This window comes from Ursus maritimus, unplaced genomic scaffold (assembly GCF_017311325.1).
Source record: "Ursus maritimus isolate PB19 unplaced genomic scaffold, ASM1731132v1 scaffold_31, whole genome shotgun sequence".
Taxonomy (NCBI): Eukaryota; Metazoa; Chordata; class Mammalia; order Carnivora; family Ursidae; genus Ursus; species Ursus maritimus.
The window spans coordinates 10,983,363-11,007,683 of NW_024425675.1; the positions used below are offsets into that span (position 1 = coordinate 10,983,363).

At 40.3% G+C, this 24,321-nt stretch overlaps 1 protein-coding gene across 2 annotated transcripts in view; it reads left to right on the forward strand.

Annotated features, from left to right (window-relative positions):
• PRTFDC1 (phosphoribosyl transferase domain containing 1) overlaps positions 1-11,183 on the forward strand; it is a 90,061-nt gene extending 78,878 nt beyond the window's left edge. The window contains exons 5-9 of one of the 2 annotated variants that reach the window (XM_040645323.1): positions 3,706-3,723; positions 5,085-5,167; positions 5,639-5,685; positions 8,635-8,711; positions 9,397-9,756. In XM_040645323.1, the coding sequence (XP_040501257.1) occupies positions 3,706-3,723; positions 5,085-5,167; positions 5,639-5,685; positions 8,635-8,711; positions 9,397-9,405 (234 nt within the window). In that variant the 3' untranslated portion in view covers positions 9,406-9,756. Of the gene's footprint in view, positions 1-3,705; positions 3,724-5,084; positions 5,168-5,638; positions 5,686-8,634; positions 8,712-9,396; positions 9,757-9,930 lie in introns of those variants that run through there. The other variant, XM_040645322.1, reaches the window with a different exon arrangement.
• Positions 11,184-24,321: the final 13,138 nt, after the last annotated feature.

The window sequence follows — 24,321 nt, forward strand, 5'->3', positions numbered from 1 at the left end:
AAAGTTGGGGTAGTCACTTCCTCTGTACTCTTGGGCTATTTGTTTTGTATGCCAATTTCCAAAGGTACTAAATGCATTGCTTTTTTGGAGGTGAACTTTTCATACGAGAGGTAGGCTGCTAACAATCTGGACAGTAAACCCACATATTATTTAGGAAAGAACTTGAAAATGTGTGTGATGAAAATAGTGTGATGTTCTGTGAAGGAAAAGAAATATCTGTATTGACTGCTCTATTTAACTCACTGAAGATCTTTAGATTTCTGCATAGCTCCCTTTCAGTAACAGATGGTTTTTCTATATCAGTTTTCCCTTGCCCATCATTTATGAACCCACTAAATAATTTTACTTTTGAAATGCCGTACACAACTCGCAAAGTTCTTTGTGTTGTTACAGATGTTATCAACCCGCTTAGCCTCTCTAATCCTCCAAAATCCTTTGAGAAATATAGTTAAACCATAATTAACTAATGTATTCTTCATAACAATCCTTCCGAGAAGGAAGAGCTAGAAGGAAGGAAGGAAGGAAGGAAGGAAGGAAGGAAGGAAGGAAAGAGAAAAGAAGGCAAGCCAAAGAAAAGGAGAGTTATTGCAGTCTAAGACACTGGATGATGATAGGGAAAACAAGTAGGAATTCCAAGGAAAGAAACAAACTAAAAGGGAACATAATTATAGTATACTACTTGACTCTGTAGTGGGAAAAAATGTGAGCACTACAAGAAGATACAGTCATAACAAAGTATCTACCCTGGAGATGGAAAAAGAAGTGAGATAGTGTAAAAACAACTAAATTCTCATCATTATATAATATAGTAAATAGATGGTGTCTAAAATTATTAAACTGAGGAATAGAAGTACAGTAAAAGAGACCACTTTAAATTAAAAGGGAGTTAAAGGCCCAATGCATGGGCTTTGATGAGACAAACCAGCTACAAAGGTCATTTTAAAGACAACTAGGGCAATCTAAATATGTCCTAGGTTTTATATGATATTAAGAAAGTAGTGCCAGATAAAGAAGTTGTCATACACACACACACACACACACACACACACACACACACACACACGATGGAATATTATTCAACCATAAGAAACTAGGAAATCCTGCCATTTGTGACAACCTGAATGGATCTTGCGAGCATTATGCTAATGAAGTAAGTCAGACAGAGAAAGACAAATACTGTATGATCTTACTTGCATGTGGGATCTAAAACAAAACAAGACAAAAAACCTGACTCATAGGAAAAGAGATCAGATATGTGGTTACCTAGGGCAGGGCGTGGGGGGCAGGGAAATCAGAGGAGGGTGATCAGAAGCTACAAACGTTCAGTGATAAGATAAATAAGTACTAGGGATGAAATGTACAATACAATGACTGTAGCTAACACTGTCGTGTGATATATACGAAGGCTGTTAGGAGAGTTAATCCTACGAGTTCTCATTCTAAGGAAAAATTGTTTTCTTTTTTTGCTTTCTTCTTTTATTATATCTGTATGAGATGATGGATGCTAACTAAATTTATTGAGGTAATCATTTTCCAAAATATATAAATCAAACCATTATGCTGTATGACTTAAACTTATACAGCGTATGTCAACTATACCTCAATAAAACTAGGAAAAATGAAAAACATAAAACAGATTATTGTCATTTTTGTTAGATGTGATCAATTTTGGCTATGCATAATATAGAAAGCCATGATAACTTTAATACATAAAGCACATGAGCATTTTTAAATACTTTACAGATAGATACACAGCACCATTTAGAAAATCTTTAGACTTCTCTATTTGATTTTGAATCTGCATACGCATTCCTTGATTTTAAAATGTGTTTAAGTAATTTTGATAACCTATCTCTGGATTAGTACACATTCCAGTCCCACTTCCCAGCCACCACTGTATCTTATAGTTAAAGTTAATCTTTTCAAAGATGACTCTTGTTTTGCAAGGTTCTGAGCTTTTAAAAAACAAATTTAATTATGTACAGTGTACTTTATTGCATTACACAAGAATGCAGACTAACAGAGTTTTAAAGAGTTTTTCATTATAAGATTGAAACAAGAGATTATGAACTAGGGAATTAAATTAATCAAATATTCTCCAAGTATTCAGGTTGGGTAATAGGCATGGTTGGTAAGCCTCAATCAGACTAAAAATGCACATCCTAACCAACCGTTGTGGGTTAACGGTTAAGAACATAGCAAAAGTGTTCGGAATACCGAGGGAACTCCTCTGTCACTGTGACTCTTAGGGCAGGGGATACTGTGGGCATGACCTACTTCAAAATGGACAAGATAAGCTTACATTTCAATGATAAAACTAAGATTTTAAAAATTTATTTAAAAGGGGGGGTGCCTGGGTGGCACAGTCAGTTAAGCATCTGACTTCAGCACAGGTCATGATCTCAGGGTCCTGGGATCGAGACCCACACTGGGTTCTGTGCTCAGCAGGGAGTCTGCTTGTCCCTCTCCCTTGGCCCCTCTCCTCACTCACACACTATCTTTCAAATAAATAAAACTTAAAAAAAAAAAGTATTTAACGACTAGATGACTATTTAATGACTATACCTCAGAGAAAAACACTTCCAGAAAGATATTTCCACCTAAGAAGCATTTGACACATAAAGTAAATATGATTTTCGTTGGTTGGCTAACACTTTCATTACTTAAATCTCTTTCTCATTAGACGTAAGTGAGCTTTCTAAGGTGTAAGGCTTGATAGAAATTTTAAAGTATTATATGAGTCATAGGGAGAAATGAAGAGTCATCTAAAGAAACACAACATTACATTATATCCACACCCTTCAGTTCATTGCAATGTCATATTTACATAGTCGTATTTTAATTTGGCGGGACGGTATTGACATGTAACTACTAATCCATTTAATTGGTTGGTTTTAATTCATTAATCAGTGTCATCAGTTATTAATCCTCCACTCAGTAAATAATTGCGGAGCATTGATATGCCGGTACATATATGCTGGGGACTGGGAATACAATAGTAAGCAAGACAGACATGATTCCCATCCTCATGGAGTTTATATTCTAGTGGGAGGACAGGTATCAAACAGGAATTGAAATGAAACAGAATCAGTGTTTTTAGGGGCGAAGGAGAGGTAGGCTTGAGAGCACATAGCAAGAAGCCCAACCATGCTTCTAAAAATATCAACCAGGCGCTTCTCAGAGCTCTCTGTAGCCGCCTCTTCCACAGGATTGAAAATCTGAGAGTAAATAAAGAGTCCCCAATGACTGGTGGCTCGGCGGGAATATAGGACTGTCACAGTTGAATACGTGATCCTTCTGCAGACGCTGTCTCCATGAACAACATAGTTTATGTGGCTTGTTTTCCTGGTAAACTCTTAGTAACCTTTGTATGCCAACGAGTGCTGGATGGGGTGCTTGCTGGAATTAGGGACGTGGGTCGACCTTGTGGATAGCTCTTCAGACAGGTCTAGGATCTGACATGACCCTGCTGCTAACCTGAATTTAGATACCAAAACTGTAGCACCCAGTAATTGCGGAGGGACTGTTGACATGAATCTGCAATACCTACGTTACCTCCGAGCCCTTGAGTTAGATGGATGGGGGAGGACCAGCTAAGCAAATTGTGAAATTTCTAACTGTAAGCAAAAACCTGGGTCTATCTTGTGAGTCACATTTGCATCGTATTCTAAATAACCGTTGCGTGTCTTTTTTTTTTAATTCCAGAATGTCCTCATTGTTGAGGTAAGCTGACTTTTCTTTATCCCTATTTGGAAGTTGAAAGAATCTAACGGTGAGTTTTGAAATATAGAATTTATTATCAAATTGGTCAAGGATTTATTGAATTTCCACTGTGTGCATGGCTCTCCAAATTTACTAAGAGCTAAGTGGAATCAGTGGCCTGAAACAATTTAGAATAAAAGCTTTGCAATAATAGTTTCGTGGTACTTTATCCATTTTTATGCCGAATTTCACGCATGTCTAAATTGGTTCTTATACCTATTTGCGAATCAGGCATTTTTACAGAAGAGGAAACTAGCCCAACAGAACCAAATGTATATAATAGTAAAACCAAGGTTTGAACTCTTTTCACCCTTGATTCAGTGTTCTTGCTAATGACCCCTAAGGACTTCAAGCAATTCTATCTTCAGCAACCAAATCATAAATACAATCGATTTTAAAATGGCAATCCAAGAGAAAGCTATAATTTAATTTAATTTTTCTGCTAAAAAAAAGAGAGAACGGGCCCTGTGGCAGCCGTGGACTTAATACAGCACATGGCCACTTTCCCTTCAAGAGCACGCCTGTCTTATCAGCTGGCAAGAATTCAAGGGAGCCGTTTGCAAGCTTTTGTTACACAATTGCTTGTGTGTGCCATATGTATCTGCAGTCTCCTGGCTCAGACATAACCCAGGAAGTAGACCCTCTAGCCAAACGAATTGCCCAACCCTGGCTAAATTCAGACCTGTTGTTTTGATAATCAGCTCCCGACAACTGATTTCTGTCCCAAGGACAATGCATTTCTGCTGCCCATTCTCCTCTAATTGAGCAGCAGCTCATCAGCAGAGAGGAGCCGAGGCTCACGGCGGCCTCGCACCCTCAGAATTCACAGGCTGTCACCAGCTGCCGTCCAGACACATCTCACTTCCCGGCCGTAGAATCCCCTATTGAGCGGGGAGGGCACGGGGGAGGTGTTTATCCATTCAGTGCATTCAGATGTACATCCCATGTCCATGAAAATTCATGCGTTCCGTATTGTGTTGCATAACCTCAGGGCCAGATTTTGTCCTTGAATGTGCATGCACGAGTCCCGGTGTTCCCAGTGAGCAGCCCCCACCTGCTCTCCAAAGGCCGCCGAACTCCGCTTTCACCGTAGCTCAACGATTCGAAGAGGAAATATTCACCCATATATTCCCCTAAACCCAGCTTCCGAGAGAAGCACCTGTCTAAAAATATAACCCAGCCTGCTTCCTACTTTGACTCCATCTGATGGCAATTCTAATTATGATGCATTATTAATAAGGCATACAGTCATCTGTCTGGATGCAAAATCTTTTATGCTGCCCAAATGCGCGCAGTTGAATGTGTCTGTCCTCTTTGCAAAGGATGTTGTTGGAACCGGGAAGACCATGAGAGCGCTGCTCAGTAGCATAGAGAAATACGAGCCCAACATGATCAAGGTAGCCAGGTGAGTAGGACGTTCACATCGTGGTTGCTTCTGTGTGTCCAAATAAGCCCGAGAGGGATGCTAACTCAGGACATTGTCCCCGAAGAGAGCCGTCTTTTCCAAACCAGTGACCCTTTGCCCTGGGGTGTTCTGGCCTGACCACACTGAACAAATAGCCCATTTGCCTGCTAGCCTGAGACAGAGGAAGGGGAAGAGGACATGCTTTGCTGGGTGTCTGAGCCTCTCGTTACTGTGCCTCCATTAGCAGCTTCCAGGAGCAGCTGGCGGAGCCTGGTGCCAGCGCCCCTCTCCCTTCCTTTTATCTAGAATCACTGATGTGGTGCCTCAGTAACAGGAGCGGGAATTAGGGGGCCGGGATGGTGCCCCACATGCTGCGGGGGGGGGTACATATTTTAATGATGTTCGGTTCTATTTGCAATTCACAGAAGTTTTATCTGGATCACTAAACACTTTTTTTTTTTTTAATGGTAGTTTGTTGGTGAAAAGAACACCTAGAAGTGATGGCTTTCGACCCAACTGTAAGTGGTGTTGGTTTTGGTTTTGGTTGGTTGGTTGGTTGTTTGGCTGATGGTGTTGTTCTGTGTTGAAGAATCTCTGGTTTCCTATTTGCCGGCATTCCATGTGAAGCAGAAGCTGTAAAGGTTCGATAGTCCCGCAGAGCTCCCGAGGTCTCCCCAGCCTTGCCGATAGAACCTTTACAACGAGGATAGAATCCTTTACAATGAAGGTTTTTTAATTTTCCAGTTTGCATTTTTCACAGAGACTCTGTCATGTGCGTTGGATATTTTTGTTTTTAGGTTTTCCATAGCACCTTAAAGCCAAAGAACTCAGCTAATGGGTTACAGGGGGTAGAGGGAGACTTGACCCCATCAGACTGGCTGACACCCCGGATTCCTGCCTTGGCCACTGCCCCTGTCAGTTAGACCCGGGAAGTCACTGGAAAGGCTTACAGGCTCTCATACCGTCTCCAGGAACCAGACAGTGCTCGATGCCGACCTTCAGCGAGCCTGAATTTGAGCACGCAGAAGGGGGAAATTCGAGACACCTCTCCCATCACCTTCAAAGAAAAGTTCAATAACACGGAGAATTGGTGAGGCACATATCTCCAGACAGCATCTTCGTACTTGACCTCAAATATATGTTCGGGACGATTTGGCTCATCCAGGGCACTTTGCTACTCTCCTCCCCATCATATGAATGGTTCTAATGCCAGGAAGAATAAACAAGCAGCTTGATTATTTATTAACCTAACACTAGAGGTGACTTTTTTGCACTCACGTAGGCAGACTTCAGCTTGACTTTTATAACTTACATTTGCTCTAAAGTCTCTGGGATCATTTGGCTACAGTTCTCATCAGCAAGCTGCAAAAACATCAGAGCAAGAGAAGCGCACTGTGGACGGTAATGTGCCGATGACATTTCGCAAGGGACTCTTCATTCTAAAAACAAGTTTCATGTATTAAATCTAGACCACATCAGTGCTGGGCAGATAGAGCCAACAACGTGTCCCCGTCCAGTTACTGGCGTGGGGAAAATAATCTGGATGCAGTAAGGTTAGGTGAAGTTAGTAAACAGAAATCTTTTAAGGAAATCACGGAAGATCCCATAGAGATGAGATTTTAACGGAAGTTGAAAGATTCACTTTGGACAAAGCCAACTAATTACAGGTTATTTGTGTCACTTACAGCAACAACACGAGTAAAATAAGGGCAGGTAACAGTAGTAAGAGGTTGCAATGGGCCTTCCACTCTTCTAAGAGCTACACAGAGATTAACACATTTCATCCTTACAACATTCGTCCAAGGTAGGGGCTCGTGTTATGTCCATTTTACAGATGAGGAAATTGAACACAACAAGGGTCAATGGTTTTTGAAGGTCATGTTGCTGTAAATGTTGAGTCAGTATTGAACCCAGGCTGTACGGTTCCGATCACGGCCTCACTTTTATGCCCCATCTATAAGTAACTCCCGCAAGTGCAAATAGAAGGGTAGGAACTGCACCCATTTACCAGCTAGACATAGGTCACTCTGCTTCCTAATCGTCCCCCGGATCTCCTGATCCAGCTTCCTTCTTTCACTGCCTTCACTCTGAAGGTTTGGCCTTCTGAACCGGCTTTGCCCAGTCTGACGTGCCTACTGTAGGCATTGCTCTGGTGACTGTGAAGTCATTATTGTGGTGACAACCCAAGTTCTCTGGAATTTACTAATATCCTTTTAGCTGGTTCAGAATCTCTGTTTCTTCTGCCTGGATTTCTGAGGCTTGATACTTTGGGTTCCTTTCTCATAATTGACTCTTTCCCATATGCTCAGTGACATCTTTTGTATGCTCTGACATCTTTCCTTCTGCTCTTGCTTCTCCTCTTTGATTATTTTTCTCAAAGCAACGTACAGTGTGGAGGGACCAAAGGGGGTTTCTATCAGTGACATATAATGTGATCCTCTAGAAAGTAAGTCCCTCTCCTCCAGCACCTTCTGCAAGCAGGAACCAGTTGCCTGCTCCATGTGAAAGCATCTTTGGTCATAGGATCCAAAATGGTGGTGAGTGGTCACCAGAGGGCTAACTTGCTCCATGGCTATACCAAAGTACAGTTTCATAAAAGTAAGTGAGTGCATCTCTCATCTGCAGTGCTGTAATAAACAGATTAAAAAAAATAGAAAGAGTTTGAAAAACCATTGGACCATAGGCATATTTATTCTGTTTCAAGACCTCTGAACAAGGAGCGCTATGGTCTGTTCCTTAAAGATCCTTTTCCGTAAAGATCATCATCCTTTCAATAAATTTTTCCTTTGTCCAACCTAAGTACCTCATGCTGCATTTAAATCCACTTACTCCCATCCTTCCCTCAATAGACATAGAGAGCTAATTAATATCATCTGTCTCCTGGACTCAAAGACTAGCATTAGAATAACCCCTAGCGTTCTCTTCCTCAAACTGAACAATCCCACTCCCCGTCATCTGGTCTCCCAGATTTGGCTTCCCAGCCCTTTATCCAGCTGAGGACACCAAGCGCAGTGGAAGAACGTCTTCCTGGTGGCAACAGCCTGTGCACCTAGTCATGTAGTACAGGATTGGGAGGCCTTCTGTCTGAACTGCACTTTATGCTTCCAGATTGTTTCCTTTGGCATTATATCATGGGGTACTGCTTGCTTTGGAACCACGGGGCTGCATGACTAACTCATGCATACTTTTTGCTCTCCCCTGGGCTGGCTGAGCCCTTTCTCAGCTCTGAATGGTAGGAGTACAGCCATTCTTCCTTGTATGTTTGCGTGTCTACCTTGTCTCCCTGCCTCGTCACTCTGGGCCAGGTCCTGTTGGGCTCATCCCATGCATAGCTTATCATTTTTCTCACTTGCTTCTGCTTAAATGAAAGGTCCTCACAGTTTAAGTGCCAACAATAGCATATGGTGGCTTTCTACTCATGTTATCTACCTCTTATTCCTTTTTTTCTCCTCTCTCTCCCTACTCAGATGTTGGATTTGAGATTCCAAACTTATTTGTGGTGGGTTATGCCTTGGATTACAATGAATACTTCAGAGATCTGAATGTAAGTCACGCATGCAAATCCCTAGCCTCCTGTTCACAAGAATTTAACAGTTATACAAATGAAACAAATTATTGAAATAGTGGTGAAAATGGCTACCACTTATGGAGTGTGTCGGGAATATTCTGGGTACTTTGCTTTCATAATCCCAATTACAGTTGCATGCAGTTCATAACTATTCCCCTTTTGGAGAAGAAAAAAAAAATATATATATATATATATAAACACATATATACATGGTCCCCCAGTGTAGACCCCCAGCTGTGTGACCCTGACCAATGTTGAACGATCTAGAGGTAGACATCCTACACGAAGTGGACCAATCGTGTGTGTGTGTGTCTCTCTCTCTCCTAATAAGTGGAAACTTAAAGCAAAAGTCACAGAAATCAAGGGGTTTTAGTCTTAAGCCACTGAGTGGCAGGGCCCCAGAGAGAGTGTCCACAAGCACCATGGGCTGAAGTCAGGAGCTATGCCATTCCGGCCTTCCAGGTCCTTCATTCGTAGCTCTTCCTTGGATTCTGTGAGCCACTCAGTAGCCTACAGTAAATCCCCCTTTTTGCCTGTATTAATCTGATTCCACTTCTGTTCCTTGCAATCAAAATATTCCCGACACATTTCTTGCTACCCATAAAAGATTGAGTAAGAGTCAATGTTGTGCTTACCATGGCTGTTTCTCCGTTCTCCCTAGAGGCGGTAATGTTACCAAACGGAGACTTCTCTCCCCACCGTGGCTGACCATACCCTCCTTCAGCCTTTCTGGTTGTTCCAGACCTAGGGAGCCAGATTCAGAATAGGTCTCAAAACTAGAACAATGAAGAAACTTTTTCAAGCATTCGAATGGGTCTCTTTTGATTTTACATACGCACGCACAAAAACGCGTAGACATCTATTTGAATGAACAATAGCCAATGATAAGATGACATTCTGTTATTACTGCATTCCATTTTCTGCACCTCCTATTTTGTTAAGAAGCCGATTCATTTAGGGGCGCCTGGGTGGCACAGCGGTTGGGCGGCTGCCTTCGGCTCAGGGCGTGATCCCAGAGTCCTGGGATCGAGCCCCACATCGGGCTCCTCCGCTGGGAGCCTGCTTCTTCCTCTCCCACTCCCCCTGCTTGTGTTCCCTCTCTCGCTGGCTGTCTCTATCTCTGTCGAATAAATAAATAAAATCTTTAAAAAAAAAAAAAAAGAAGCCGATTCATTTAAATCCTCTATTGTTTCAGCACATATGCGTGATCAACGAACATGGCAAAGAGAAGTACCGAGTCTAAAGAAGTAATTCTCACCATCGAATCTCCAGATAACCTCATGCTTAAGACTACAGCCAGAAAGCCAGCATGTAAAGTTTGTCTCCCCAGGCATCTTCACTCAGCAGGAAATAAAAGAAAAAAAAAATGTTTTAATGAGAGAGCTTTCTTTTCTGACATAAGAGTACCAAAGGTTCTTAAGGAAAAGAGAGCAATGCTTTGAGTTGACTTGTTCCAAATTAAACACTCCACCTTGTGACTCATGCGTTCTATCTACCTTCACACTCCGGAACTTCACCTGCTTTTATTCCGATACGGTTATTATGCTTGATTACTATACCCCCACCTAGTTACTCAAATATTTTCCACTTAACCTTTCTTTTTTTTTTTTTTAAATATTCCATTTTGGTAATATTTTGCAATCTGAAGAAACTGGAAGCCTTTTTCAGTTAAGCTCTGAACCCAAATCCTGGGACTGCCACCAGATTCCCGTACTGAAAAAGGAGGGAAAGGACAATTTAATATAAAGTTCTGTTTGTGCATTTCTAGCAGGCCCTTACTGTTTGCTTTGACAAAGCCTTTTTGAACTGTAGCGTATAATGAATCTTAATGATGTTATGAAATGAGCCTTTGCTCAGTGCTGGTGATCGGAGCTTCCGGTATGTGATAACGCTATGCCATGAATGCATGGATGTACTCAACTGTGTTTAATACTCTGAATTGTAATTAGAAAAAATACAATGGCAGCCAGGCCCTCGTTTCTAAGCTGCATCTTTTTATTCGTGTGCGACATGAGCAAATGGCAGAATTTGCGGAGGGTGGGGGGTTCAGTTCAAAACTAAGCGAGTATGAGCTTTTCCTCTTATTTACATCAAAGGACAAGACACTATTATGTATTATCATCAACACGAACACAGAGGTTGAATTATTTTTTGAGTGGTCTTAGAAGACTTATCCCACAGCCCGGGGCACTACAGAAAACGAGCACACTTAAGAAAGTTTCTTTCTGAATAACATTTTTTCCGTTTCCACTGTTTTATGAGATGTTTTCTAATTTATGGGGATTTTAATTGAAAATAAACTCGAGTGCCAATAGAACTGTTTTTTTCTCACTTCCTAAAAGGAGAAAATGCAGAATAAATAACTAAGCAGCATTTGTTTGGTTCTAAACCATATGTGGCATATTGTTATCAGGATCTAGCTTCCTTTAATAAAGAATTAAAAACCTTGTTACGTTTCATGACTGCTTACTGTTTTTCTTCCACTTTCATATCTTTTATATACTTTCAGCCATTAAAATGTGTGTGAGCCAGTAGCTTAAATATACTCCTGCATATATCTTTCCTGGGGCTTTATTTTTGTTAACCTGGAAGAAAGCCAATAAATGCACTAGTATAAGCAAACGATTAAGCCAGACTCGATCTGCTGCTTTTTTTTTTCTCCTTAAGCTTGTTTGTAAGACAAAGAAGTTTAGTTGTAAAAGATTTTCCTGAATATCTTTGTTCCAGTCAGAGAAGAGAATAAGCCACACCCAGATATCCCAAGTGAGAAGCGAGCAAAGGGGTCCCTTTCAGCTTTGTTCCATAGAAGAACCAGTAACCACGTTAGAGACCGATCACTCTAATTGGCCAGTTTCTTGAATTAGCAAATCGTGTTCTAAATCCAATTTCCACTCTGCCACCTTTATATCAGAAGACCTAGAAAAACCCAGATACATTTGATTATAAATATAAAATTACCCATAATCTTTATGAAAATATTTTCTTTAGAATGTTGAATTTTAACAAAAGTCAGTGTAATTTTTGAGAACTGTATGTTTATTTGAATTAGGAAGGAAACTGATCTACTTCACAAGATTTTGAGAAGGACTTGTGCTAGTTAATGCTGAAAAAGAGAATTCCATTAAATACACAAGAAGTTTAATCATTCCTGCAATTTTTTTCCTATCACACAATATTTTGACAGTGATATCCAAGAATGTCATCTTGGGAAAAATAGTATTTCCTTTTCTCTTGCAAAACTCTGATCTATTTAATACGGCTGAGTTTTTTCAACCCAGACCAAAAATGTGAAAACTCATAACCTGATTAGCAACCAATGCGTTTACTAATTTGGTGTTCCAAATCTGATTGGTGGGGGGAGGGGGGAAGTGTGTGACATGTTTTATTTGGATTCAGTCACAATAATTAGTAATACTTTTACTACAGTAATACAGTAACATAATCAGTAATACTTTGGGATATTCCAAACAAATTAGAACCCTTCATTATAAATTGGTTCTTTCTTACTGGGCTGGAAAGTATCCAGTATTGAACCATGCACTCCCAGTGCGAACTGCAAATAGTCCAATCTTGATGCATCTTCTTTAACCTTTGGCTGTTTTTGGATATAATATGGGTCACCATGCTTCAGGCCTTCTGAGACTATTTAAAAAAAAAAAAAAAACAACCTTTCAGAGCACAAGCAGGCGTTTTTTTCAGCCTCCTATGGGATGAACTTATGTTTTCCCAATGGAAAGAGAAGGTGACCTATCCCACTTCTAAAGAACTGGTGTCATGGAAATATTTCCTCACTCTTGTAATAGAGGTAGTATGTTCTAGGAAATTGAAGCCCTAAATCACACTCCCCACCCAGATGTCTGGCTAATTTGGGCAAAAATAGCATTTGGGAGTTGCAATTATTTTGCTATCATAAAGTTCTTTGGGGATCCCTGGATGACACTTGAGGGCCGGCAGGCCGGCTAGTTGCAGGAGGGGAGCCAAGGGAGGTTTGTGCGTTGATGTTGGGATGTGTGTAGAGGAGGGATGGAAGGTGCACATGGAGAAGACCACTTTGTTTCTTGGCCCAGCCATACCCCATGATTGATTCTGAACTCAGTGGAGAGAAGGAGACAAAGACCCCAACTGAAAGAGCTGTTTTCACGGTAAAAACACACTGGGACAGACAGGCCATTCACATTTCACTGAGGGTCATGCATAGTCTATTCCAAAAAAAAAAATGTTTTTACCATTTTTTGGCCAAAAGGACCCCCTTTTCTGACTTTTTCCGCCAGTGTGGGCTTTGTCAGAGGTAAGTAGGAGACACCATGAAGACAGAGTAGGATACTGAAGTCCTACACTTTCTTAGTGGGAGAAATAAGCCTGAACGAATGTTACTATGACTTCGTTTGAATCCAGACTAATGGGTGTTGACTAGTGAATAAGCTGCAAATGAGGATGGTGAGTGTAGACGACTCATTCAAGAAACCCGGCTGCGACGACCAGAGACACATAACCATAGCTAGAGGGCTCTTAAAAGATGGGAAAGACTTGTACATTTTTATTTACTGTGGAAAACCAAAAACGAGTGAATAAAACAATAGAAACAGTGTATTCATTATCGATTGCTCTGTTAACAAACCACTCCCAAAACTGAGTAGCTTAAAGCACAATAATTATTATTTCTCAGGGCTTATGAGAGTTAGGAATATGGAGCAGACACTGTGGGGACGCTTCATTTCTGCTTCGTGATGTCTTTTGCTTCGGCTGAAAGATTCTAAGGCCGAGGGCTACAACCAAGCGACGATAAATGGTCCAATGTGGTAGCCATTAGCCACATGTACTCGTTTAAATTTAACTAAAACGAAATAATTTACAATCTACTTCCTCGTGCACATTAGCTACATTACCACTGCTCAATAGCCTCATAAGGGCATAAGTTACCATATTAGCACAAACATAGAAAATTTCCACCATCCCGGAAAGTTCTGTGGGTAGCTGCGATCGGAAGGTTTGCCTGGTGGTTGATATGGCTGCCAGCTGGAACCTTAGCTGAGCCTGTCAGTTGGAGTTCTTCTGTGTGGTGTCTCCTCGCAGTTCGAACTTCCTCACAACATGGCAGCTGAGGTCCAAAGGTAAATGCAGACAGAGACAGAAGCGGGTGGAAGCCATACTGTCTCTTATACGACAGGCTCACTTCCACCACATTCTGTTAGTCAAAGCAGTTACAAAGACTTGTTTAAGGGGAGGGAACATAGACTGCCACTACTTGATGGAAGAACATTGTAAGACGATCAAGTGAGGTAGGGTGTATACGGCTCTGGCCATTGTCAGAAAGCTGAAGATGAAATCTGCCACAGACGGGTTATTCCCCTGCACATTTTCCACTAATGAGATTAGTGAAGAAGCCGATTATGCAGGGGTCATAATGCATAATTGAAAACACGCCTGCTTGCCTAGATTTTTAAGAGTGACAGAATACTGGGGTGCCTGGGTGGTTCAGCCAGTTAAGCGTCTGACTCTTGATTGTGGCTCAGGTCATGATCTCAGGGTTGTGAGATCAAGCCCAGCATCCCCCTCGCGCTGGGCGTGGAGCCTGCTTAAGATTCTCTCTCTTCCTCACTCCCTGCCCCTCCCCCACCTCAAAAAAAAAAAAAAAAAGACTACTACTACCTAGCCACATGGGGAAATATGAAATGATAAAAAGAATACCAGAGTAACCCACCTTGATTATAAAGGTAGAAATCCATGTTTTCCCACTGATAGTGTTTGGGCCAGATTAAGACGACTTTGAAAGAGCAGTTTGATTTCTATTAAGGTGCTTGAAGTTGAAATATAAAAACCATAGTAAAATAGTTTTTGCTTGCCAAGTATTCTGAAAATGTAAATTCATACTGAAACTTGAGAAGTAGTTCCATTTTTATAGGAAGAAATTGCCACATAATTTGGCCAAGAAGCTTATCCAGAATAGGACTCCCTATATATATTTACACAACATTATGCTGGAAATGGTACTCACCAAATCGATTTAAAAACCTTTTTAAAACAACAAATCACTGAGTACTAACCAACAGGGCTTTAGGATGAAAACTGCTCTGTCCGAGTTATCTAATCTCCTAGTATTGAATGACAGGGCTGGTTGACTGGAAAAAGGAAGTGTTGTAATTTGTCTTATCTTTATTTGAACAACACTTTTCGTTGTGCTGTGTGAAGAATATTCATCAATAGCCTGGGAAATGACTTAACACTGCGTAGCTTCTGGGTGACTGCGCGAATCTTTACAGTTGTATTTAAAACAGATCTATCATGAGCATAACAAAATACATTGTGAACGACTGGAGCCCAGGCATTGAGTGTGTTGACATGTCACAAAAGATCTGGCCACGACTACTGTGGATCGTCCGCTCTACAAAAACTTGACGATAACTCAATTTAGTATTTAGCAGGGAAACCCAGAGGTAGGAACTGGCATCTGCATTTTAGAGATAAGGAATTGAGTACTAAGGAGGGTCACAGAGCTGTGTTCAAAACAAGAAATTGAACCAGTGTTATTAGACTGCTGAGTCAGTATTCCATACACAGCGCCGAGTTCATGGATGGTGTAGAAAGTGTGTCTATAGACTTGCAGGTGACAATCAGACGAGGCGAAGAAAGAATCGTGTGGTATAATGAGAAATATGTTTGGTCTTTGTCCCTGGTTCCTGGCACAGAGCTCCTAAAACCCTTGGAATTTGCAAAGTAGGGACAGGATCTTTTGTTACTCTTAACAAGCCCCTTTTATCTTACCTGAGTTTATGCGAAAGAGGTGACTTAGAGTGGGACCCCCTCTAGATAGCCTCAGGATGAGGCTGGTCACCAGAAGGACCAGTGACCGGAGGGTTGGAACTTCTGGCCCCGCACACCCACCTTTGGGTAATTATGCAACTGGATCTCATTAGCTACTGTTTTCACGCATCTACATTCAAATATGAAAGAGTCCAATAATTTGTCTATTATTTTTTATGTGATTTTGGAATCAGGATTATTGTAGCTTCAAAAAGTGACATCGACTTTTACTTTTCTTCCATTTTCTCAAACAACTTGCATAAGATAGGGGTTCTCTGTGTATTGAAATTGTTACGACTTAAAAAATCTCCATGTGTGTGTAGTCATTTCTTCTTTCTATTCTATATTCTATTTGCTTCTAATATTTTCTTTTCTACCCAAAGAAACCACTTTAACTTTGTTCATGTTCTTCCAGTGGATTTTCTTTTCCAGGCTGGTGTACCCATCCTCCAGATTCCGTCGGGTATTGGCTGCTACATTTCCCTGTCGCCCCTTCCCTGCTTCCTGGAGGTCTACACCCTCCCCAAGGTAATCACAGCCAATGACTTGCAGACAGGTGAGCACCCCAAAAGCCCAAGTGGGACTCTGTGGTGCGATTCATGCTCTAGAACTCTCTGGGGGATCAGGCTGAAGTTCTTCACCTGCTTGCTTAGCCTCCTCTGTCCCAGCCTACTTTCTTGCTTTCTTCATTCTCTTCCTCCTCAGAGCACTCTCTCGAGACAACACTGAAGAATGAGTGTGCCTGAACTGCTTTCTTCAGCTCTGCTTCTTGGAGGGCAAGTGCAACCCACAGGTCAAATTCAGCCCACAGCGTGTTTTGATATGGCCTGTAGGCTAACAGTGTTTTTTTCATTCGTATGGGATTGTAAAAAAAAAAAAAAAAAAAAGAGGGAGAGGAAGGAAGGAAGGAAGGAAGGAAGGAAGGAAGGAAGGAAGGAAGGAAGGAAAAGAAAAAAATTCAATAAACATCCTATGTGACCTGCCAAACCAAAAATATTTGCTAGCTAGCCTTTCACAGAAACAGTTTGCAGACCTCTATTCTAGGAAATCTGACTTAAGATACTTCGCTATTTTTTTATGTTCTACTTCATTTATTTCTGGCCTTAGATTACTCTATTGTTCAAAAGAAAGAACAACTATTTGAGCTGAATTATTGGTTTTTTTTGGTTTTTAACTTTTTGTTTTCTGATAAAGATCTTTAGAGTTCTCTCAGTATATTTATTGTAAATACTGGTATATTAGGACTTAATTTCTGCCATTTTAGATCATATTTCTCATTTATAGTACTTTTTGTTTCTTTTTTCTCTTTTTCTTGGGTTTCTTGATTTTCAACAAAGATTTGTTTCTTATGCTGGTTTGAAAGTTATATCTTCAATTTTTGTTCTCATGGTAATTGGCCTTACGTTACTAAGACCCATGCTCACGTTCATGATTTTTAAGTTCTTGGTATCTATTCTCCCCCAAGATGATAAGTACTATCTCTTGTCCAGAAGTTAAGTTCTAAGGTACTGTGTATATCCTTTCTTTTATTCTTTAGTTCTAGCTATTTTATCTTATTTTTTTAAAGAGTTTTATTTATTTACTTGAGAGAGAGTGAGAAAGAGAGACAGCAGGGGCAGAGGGAGAGGGAGAAGCAGATTCCCCAGGACCCTGGGATCATGACCTGAGCTGAAGGCAGATGCTTAACCGACTGAATCACCCAGGCACCCCCATTATTTTATCATCTTAAGACAACATAAATTTTACCAAGGTATTTGACCACCTTTCTGGCCTCTGTCCCTATGCATCCTGGCCTTGTCTCTTTTCCTATTTAAATACTATTTTCAAGCAAGTTTTCAATATATGTGTGTGTGTATGTATGTGTGTTTATGATAACCCTTCTAAGCCTTTGTATGTATGTGAATATTTTTTTATTGTGTTCTCCTATATGAATGAGAAATTGGCTGGATATAAAATTCTAGGTTTCCAATTATTTCCTTTCAAGACTAATTTACATTATTTGTTGATCTTCTCACATCCTATATTGCTCTTGGGAGCAGGATGTCCACTGGATCATTGTTTCTTTGAAGAGAATCTCAGCTTTTGCTCTCTGCACGCTTTTAAGAAATTTGTTGCTTTCTCTCTTGTTGGGCACTGAACATTATAATCTGAGGACTCTCGTCTCTTCTTTTAGTTTTGAGAAATTCCTTGGCTTTATTTCTTCCACTATTTCCTCCTTTTCTTTTTTTCTCTCCCAGAGGTTTTATGATTCAGACATAAGCACTTTCACCTCAATCTTAGCCACGCCTTGACTTTTCTCTTATATCTTAACTCCGTTCTTTCCTGCTACATTCTGGGAAAGTTGCTCAATAGGATCTTGCAACTCACTTAGGTATGTGTCAGTCCAAACCATCTGGCTGTCCTTCTCATTTTTTGCGTCCCTTATTGTAACTATTATATTGTTCCTATCTAATATGTTTACTTGGTCTTTACTAATGGCTTCTTGTTTTTGATACGTGCCACCCATTATCTTCCCCCACCTCCTAGAGTAAATGTTTCATGTTTATTTTTAAGTTCAGGTGTGTTTGGCTCAGTAATTCTCCTTCAGATGGTAAATGTTCAGCACAGTTTTTCCTTTACGATCGTTGTATTCTTTGCGTATCTAGTTATTTTGACTTGTGAGTTGACATCTCCCCGGATGGATCGGCTACTTCTGCCGGAACTGTGTGATGCAGAAGGTCAAAGCCTGGTCTGTGCTCAGCCAAGCGTGTTGAAGGTAAGGGGAAAAGATAATCCCAGATCCCACAAAACCACCGTTGATAGCTACGATTTGTTGTGGTTGCTGCAGACATGCCCTTGGTTTCGTGGGAGTTTTCCATGTAAACTCTTAGAGGCAGCGCTGGGAGAAAGCAAGCTCCTTCCGTTACAACCCACCAGTCCTAGGGGTTTACGGGGAAAGTTTCCCTCACTTTCCAGAGTGAATGAATGAGTCTGGCTGCTCAACCTATTCTTGTTTTCATCAATTCCCCAAGGCTGCAGCTTTCTGTGCTACCTAATTTTACCCTCCTGGCCAATGAATTGGCTATCGTTATTGTTTTGTGGTGAAGGCTCAGGACGGTGGGGTTGAGGGAGGGACCAAAACCCAAACCATCTTCCAACCACACTCTCTTTGCTGCCTCCAGCCACTCCCAGCCCCCCCTCCCGCATATATCAGTTGAAGGCAGCTTCCTGTTCCTCCAGCTGAGGGCTGTTGTCCTTCATTGATAGAACCCGTACTTCCCTCCTCACTTCTGTAGTTTCTCTAGGGCTTATTTGAGGGGAGGGATCCAGCAGTCCGTGCTTGTTTACATTTATCACCTTTTATCCCCTTACCAAGACTTTACTTATAAATTTACAATTATATTATGTTCATTGTAAAACAGATACAAAAATAGACATTATGAAACAATGAATAACTTCAGTGTCCACACTTGTGAAAATTCAGATGTCCTGACTGACCTCCTTGCAGAAAACAATAAAAATAGCTTGATTTAATATTTTTTAAGTCATTTTAAATGCATTCATGAACCGTCACACACACACACAAAATACAGATTGCTCAGAAGTCGAAACTCGAGTAAAAGCAGAAACCCAGACAAGTGAGTTTGCTAAACCAGCTTTCATCTTAAGACTGTGATTGGCCATGAGAATGAGCCTCAGACCTCCAACAACAGGGAGCCTGGGCTTCAGAGACTGGGGGCTTCAGCTGCTCTACTCGGGAACCATCCCTGCGTTTGCCCTGCAGCCACACGCTGCTCCTGGTCCGTGACTGAGCGCAGCAGGTGTACGAAGCCAGGTCTGTTCCTAGAGAACATGGGGGTCCTTTGTCAGGTATCTTTGATTCCAAGACCCCCTGATGGTCTTGCTGAAATTTCCTTAGAACTGTACAACAGTCTAATATGTTTCTACTCTCTCTTTTTCCCGCTCCCTCCCCACTATCTGGAATGTTCCATTATACATTTCTTGCACATTTCATCTCATTGCGGCATCTGCTTCTCAGACGACCCAAACTCACACAAGAGTATTTACCAAATTTGCTGCACCTGAGATTTCATTTTTCTGGCCTTGTGAGGTGTAAGGAACAGGAGAGAAAGCCCAGGATTGGGGCCAGGTAGGAGTCTGATCACAGAAACACCCATGGCAAAAGTGAGATTAAAAACAACATGATAGCCTTCAACCTAACCACATCCACAATCACATTAAATGGAAAGAGCCTAAAGAAGGAATAGAGAAACTTTTTTCCTGTCGAGGGCCAGATAGTAAATATTTTATTCTTGCTGGCTATATGGACTTGGGAGTAATGAGTCATCTGTGCCTTTGAATGCAAAAGCAGCTGTAAACAACATGTAAATGAATGCTTGTGGCTGTGTTCCCAAAAAAAAAAAAAAACCTTCATTTGCAAAAATAGCATTTAGTCCAGGATGTGTAGTTCGCCACCCCTTGGCCTAAACACCCCAATTAAAAGGAATAGATTGTCAAACTGGATAAAAATGTAAAGCCTAACTGTCTGTCAGAAACAAACTTTAAATAGAAAGACACAGATAGGTTCAAGGTGAAGGTATGAACAAAGACACAACACACTGAGACTAATCAAAAGAAAGCTGGAATGAATATATTAATATCGAAGTAGACTTCAGAAGAAAGAATGTTATCAGAGATAATATTAAGAAATACATAAAAGATAAGAAGTACATTTATGATGATAAAGCAGGCAATTTACCAAGTGGGCATGACAAGCCTAAATGTTTTTGCACATAACAAGGGGACTTCAAAATACATAGATCAAGACCTGTGAGGAAAAAGAGACAAACCCACAATTATAGACAGTGGTTTCAGCACCCCTTTTTAAAGAACTGATGAGAACAAGTAGGACTAAAGTCGGTAAGGATGTGGTAGAGTTGAATAGCATTGTTGATCAACTTGACCTGGTTGATATTTCTAGAACACGCCATCCAACAACAGAATGCAATTTCTCTTCAAGGGCAAATAGACCATTTACCAAAATATGCCATATTCTAGAACATAAAATAAGTCACAAACAATTTTAAGGGGTTCAAGTTATATAAAATGTGTTCTCTGACTATGAGGGAATAAAAGTAGAAATCTTTAGTAACAGAATGACCTATCTCTTGAAAATCCCCAAATATTTAGAAACTAACAGAGGTCTAAATAAACTCTGGGTCAAATAAGAGACCAAAAGAAGAATAATAAAGTATTCTGAACAGAATGAAAATGAAAGCACATCTATTAAAGTCTGTGGGATGCAGCTTCGGCAATGTTCAGGGAAGCTTTATAGCACTAAACACTTATGCTGAAAGTGGAGAACGGCTTTAAATCAGCAATTTCATCTTTCACCGTTAGGACCTGGAAAAGGAGGATCAAATTAATTATAAAGTATAGAAGGAAGGAAACTATAAATGTCAAAGTAGAAATCTATAATATAGAAAACTGAAAAACAATAGAAAAAAAATCGATGGATTAAAGCTGGTTCTTTGGGGCACCTGGGTGGCACAGTGGTTAAGGGGGCACCTGAGTGGCACAGCGGTTAAGCGTCTGCCTTCGGCTCAGGGCGTGATCCTGGCGTTCTGGGATCGAGCCCCGCGTCAGGCTCCTCCAAGGGAAGCCTGCTTCTTCCTCTCCCACTCCCCCTGCTTGTGTTCCCTCTCTCGCTGGCTGTCTCTATCTCTGTCAAATAAATAAAATCTAAAAAAAAAAATAAAAAATAAAGCTGGTTCTTTGAGAAGATCAATAAAATTGATAAAGTCTACCTACATTGACCAGAAAAAAAGAGAGAAAACATAAATTACCAATATCAGGAATGAGAGAGCTAACATTACTGTAGATTATACAGATACCAAAGGGTAATAAGGCAAGAGTAACACCTTCCCGCGCCTAGAAATAAAATAAGCTGGTAGAAGTTGAATAAGGTTGTAGATCACAACATCAATATACAAAAATCAAATGTAAATACTAGTGACGATAATCAGAAATTGAAATTTAAAATATATCTTTTGCAATATCAGTAAATATGAAATACTTCACAATAAATCTGAGAAAAGATGTGAAAGGCTTGTACACTAAAAACTACAAAAATGCTGAGAGAGATTTAAGAAGTTCTAAATTAATGGAGCAATGGGACACCTGGGTGGCTCAGTCAGTTAAGTGTCTGCCCTCAGCTCAGGTCATCATCCCCGCGTCCTGGGATCAAGCCGCACGTTGGCCTCTCCACTCAGCGGAAAGTCTGCTTCTCCCTCTCCCTCTGCCACTCCCTGTGCTCTCTTTCTCTCTCTCAAAAATAAATAAATAAATAATCTTTTATATTAATTAATTAATTAATTAATGGAAAGATATATTTATTGTATTCTAGGCTCAGAAGATACAATATTGCTAACATGTTAGTTCTCCCCGAATTATTCTCTAAATTGAACACAGTCCCAAATGAAATCCCAGCAAGGGTCCTTTTTTTTTTTTGGCAGCAATTTAAAAACCAGAATCTAAAATTCATATGAAAATTCAAGCACCTAGAATAGCCGAAACAACTTTGAGGAAGAATAATGTCATAGATGAACACTCTCTGATATCATGTTACTATATGTAAACGTAAAGCAATTAAAACAGTATAGCGGGGCACCTGGGTGGCGCAGTCATTAAGCATCTGCCTTCAGCTCGGCGTGATCCCGGCGTTATGGGATCCAGCCCCACATCAGGCTCCTCTGCTGTGAGCCTGCTTCTTCCTCTCCCACTCCCCCTGCTTGTGTTCCCTCTCTTGCTGGCTGTCTCTCTCTCTGTGTCAAATAAATAAATAAATAAACAAATAAATAAATAAATAAATCGATCTTAAAAAAAACCCAGTATAGTATTGGTATAAATATAGACAAATAAAACACAGGACAGAGTTTAGAAATAAACCTACCTATATATGGACAACTGAGTTTCAGCAGAGTTGCCAAGGCAGTTCAGGGGGAAATATATAGCATTTGGTACCAAAATAATTGGATATTGCATATGCCAAAAAAAATGTGAGCTTTGATTTGTACTGCACACCGTATAAATAATTAACTCAAAATTGATGATAAACCCATATATAAAACCCAAAACTATAAAATCTAAATAAAACCTTTGTGACCTTGGTTTAGGCAAAGATGTGTTTGATAAAACACCAAAAGTAGGATGTATAAAAGAACGAATTAATAAATTACACTTTATCAAAATTATGAATTTCTGATCTTTGAAAGACATTGTTAGGGGAGTGAGAAGACAGGCCACAAACAGGCAGGAATATTTACAAATCACTTATCAGATAGACTTGTATCTAAAATACATAAAAACTCTCAAAACTCAATAATAGGAAAACAATCCAATTTTTAAAATGGGCAAAGTACTTGAATAATTACTACACCAGGGAAGATATACACATGGCAAATAAGCACATGAAAAGATACCAACATCATTAATCATTAGGGAAATGCAGATTAAAACCACAATGAGATAATACTACCGATCTATCATTATAGCTAAAATTAAAAAGACCGACCATACCAAGTATTGTCATGCATTTGGAGAAATTGTTCTCAGACACTGCAGGTGGGAATTTACAATGATACAACCACTTTGGAAACCAGTTTGGTGTTTCTTAAAAAGTTAAATATACACTTGCCATACGATCTCACTATTCTACTCCTAGGTATTTCCCAAGAGAAATGAAAGTGTATGTCTAGAAAAAGGCACACAAATATCGATAGCGGTTTTATTCATGATATAATAGCCCAAACTGGAAACGTTTCAAATATCCATCAGTACGTGAATAAAAGAATTGTGGTATATCCGCGGGATCCGTATACAGCTCAACAACAAAAGAGAATGAACTACTGATAGACGGTAAAGCATGGATGAATTTCAAAATAATTATACTGGGGCACCTGGGTGGCACAGCGGTTAAGCGTCTGCCTTCAGCTCAGGGCGTGATCCCGGCGTTATGGGATCGAGCCCCACATCAGACTCCTCCGCTATGAGCCTGCTTCTTCCTTTCCCACTCCCCCTGCTTGTGTTCCCTCTCTCGCTGGCTGTCTCTATCTCTGTCAAATAAATAAGTAAAATCTTTAAAAAAAAAATAATTATACTAAGTGAAAAATACCAGACCAAAAAAAAAAAAAAAAAAAAAAAAAAGAAAAGGAAGAAAGAAAAAAAAATACTATGTAATTCTTTTACCTCAAATTCTAGGAAATGCCAAGCAATGCACAGGGACAGAAAGTAGATCTGTAGTTTCTGGGGACATGAGAAGAGAAGATGACAGAGGTCTAGCAGGAACCTTTAATCAGTGTTGAATTATCGTGACTGCAGTGATGATTTCACACGTATATACACATGTTACCAATGAATAAAGCGCGCACTTTAAATATGGACAATTTAGTGCAGATCAATTATACTTCAATAAAGCTGATAGCGAAAATAACACCAGGTAATATAATCTCAGATCAATCCAATCAGAAATACATTGGGTGTGACATGCACACTGTGTTGTTGACTCTTTGATATTACAGGCTCGGGCTCTTTTAAACACTGTACCTGCAGGGTGACATTTGACATATGGGCCCACGTGAGGGCTCCCATGACAATCCACATGGTAAATGCTAGTCGGGTGTAGCTTCTTATTTTTGGATTTCAAACGAGAAATAAATAGAAGTTTTAGTATTTCTTGCCCATCTAATGAATCATGTGTGTCCATCTGGAGATACAAACATGCAAGTCTGGAGACATCTCCATAAAT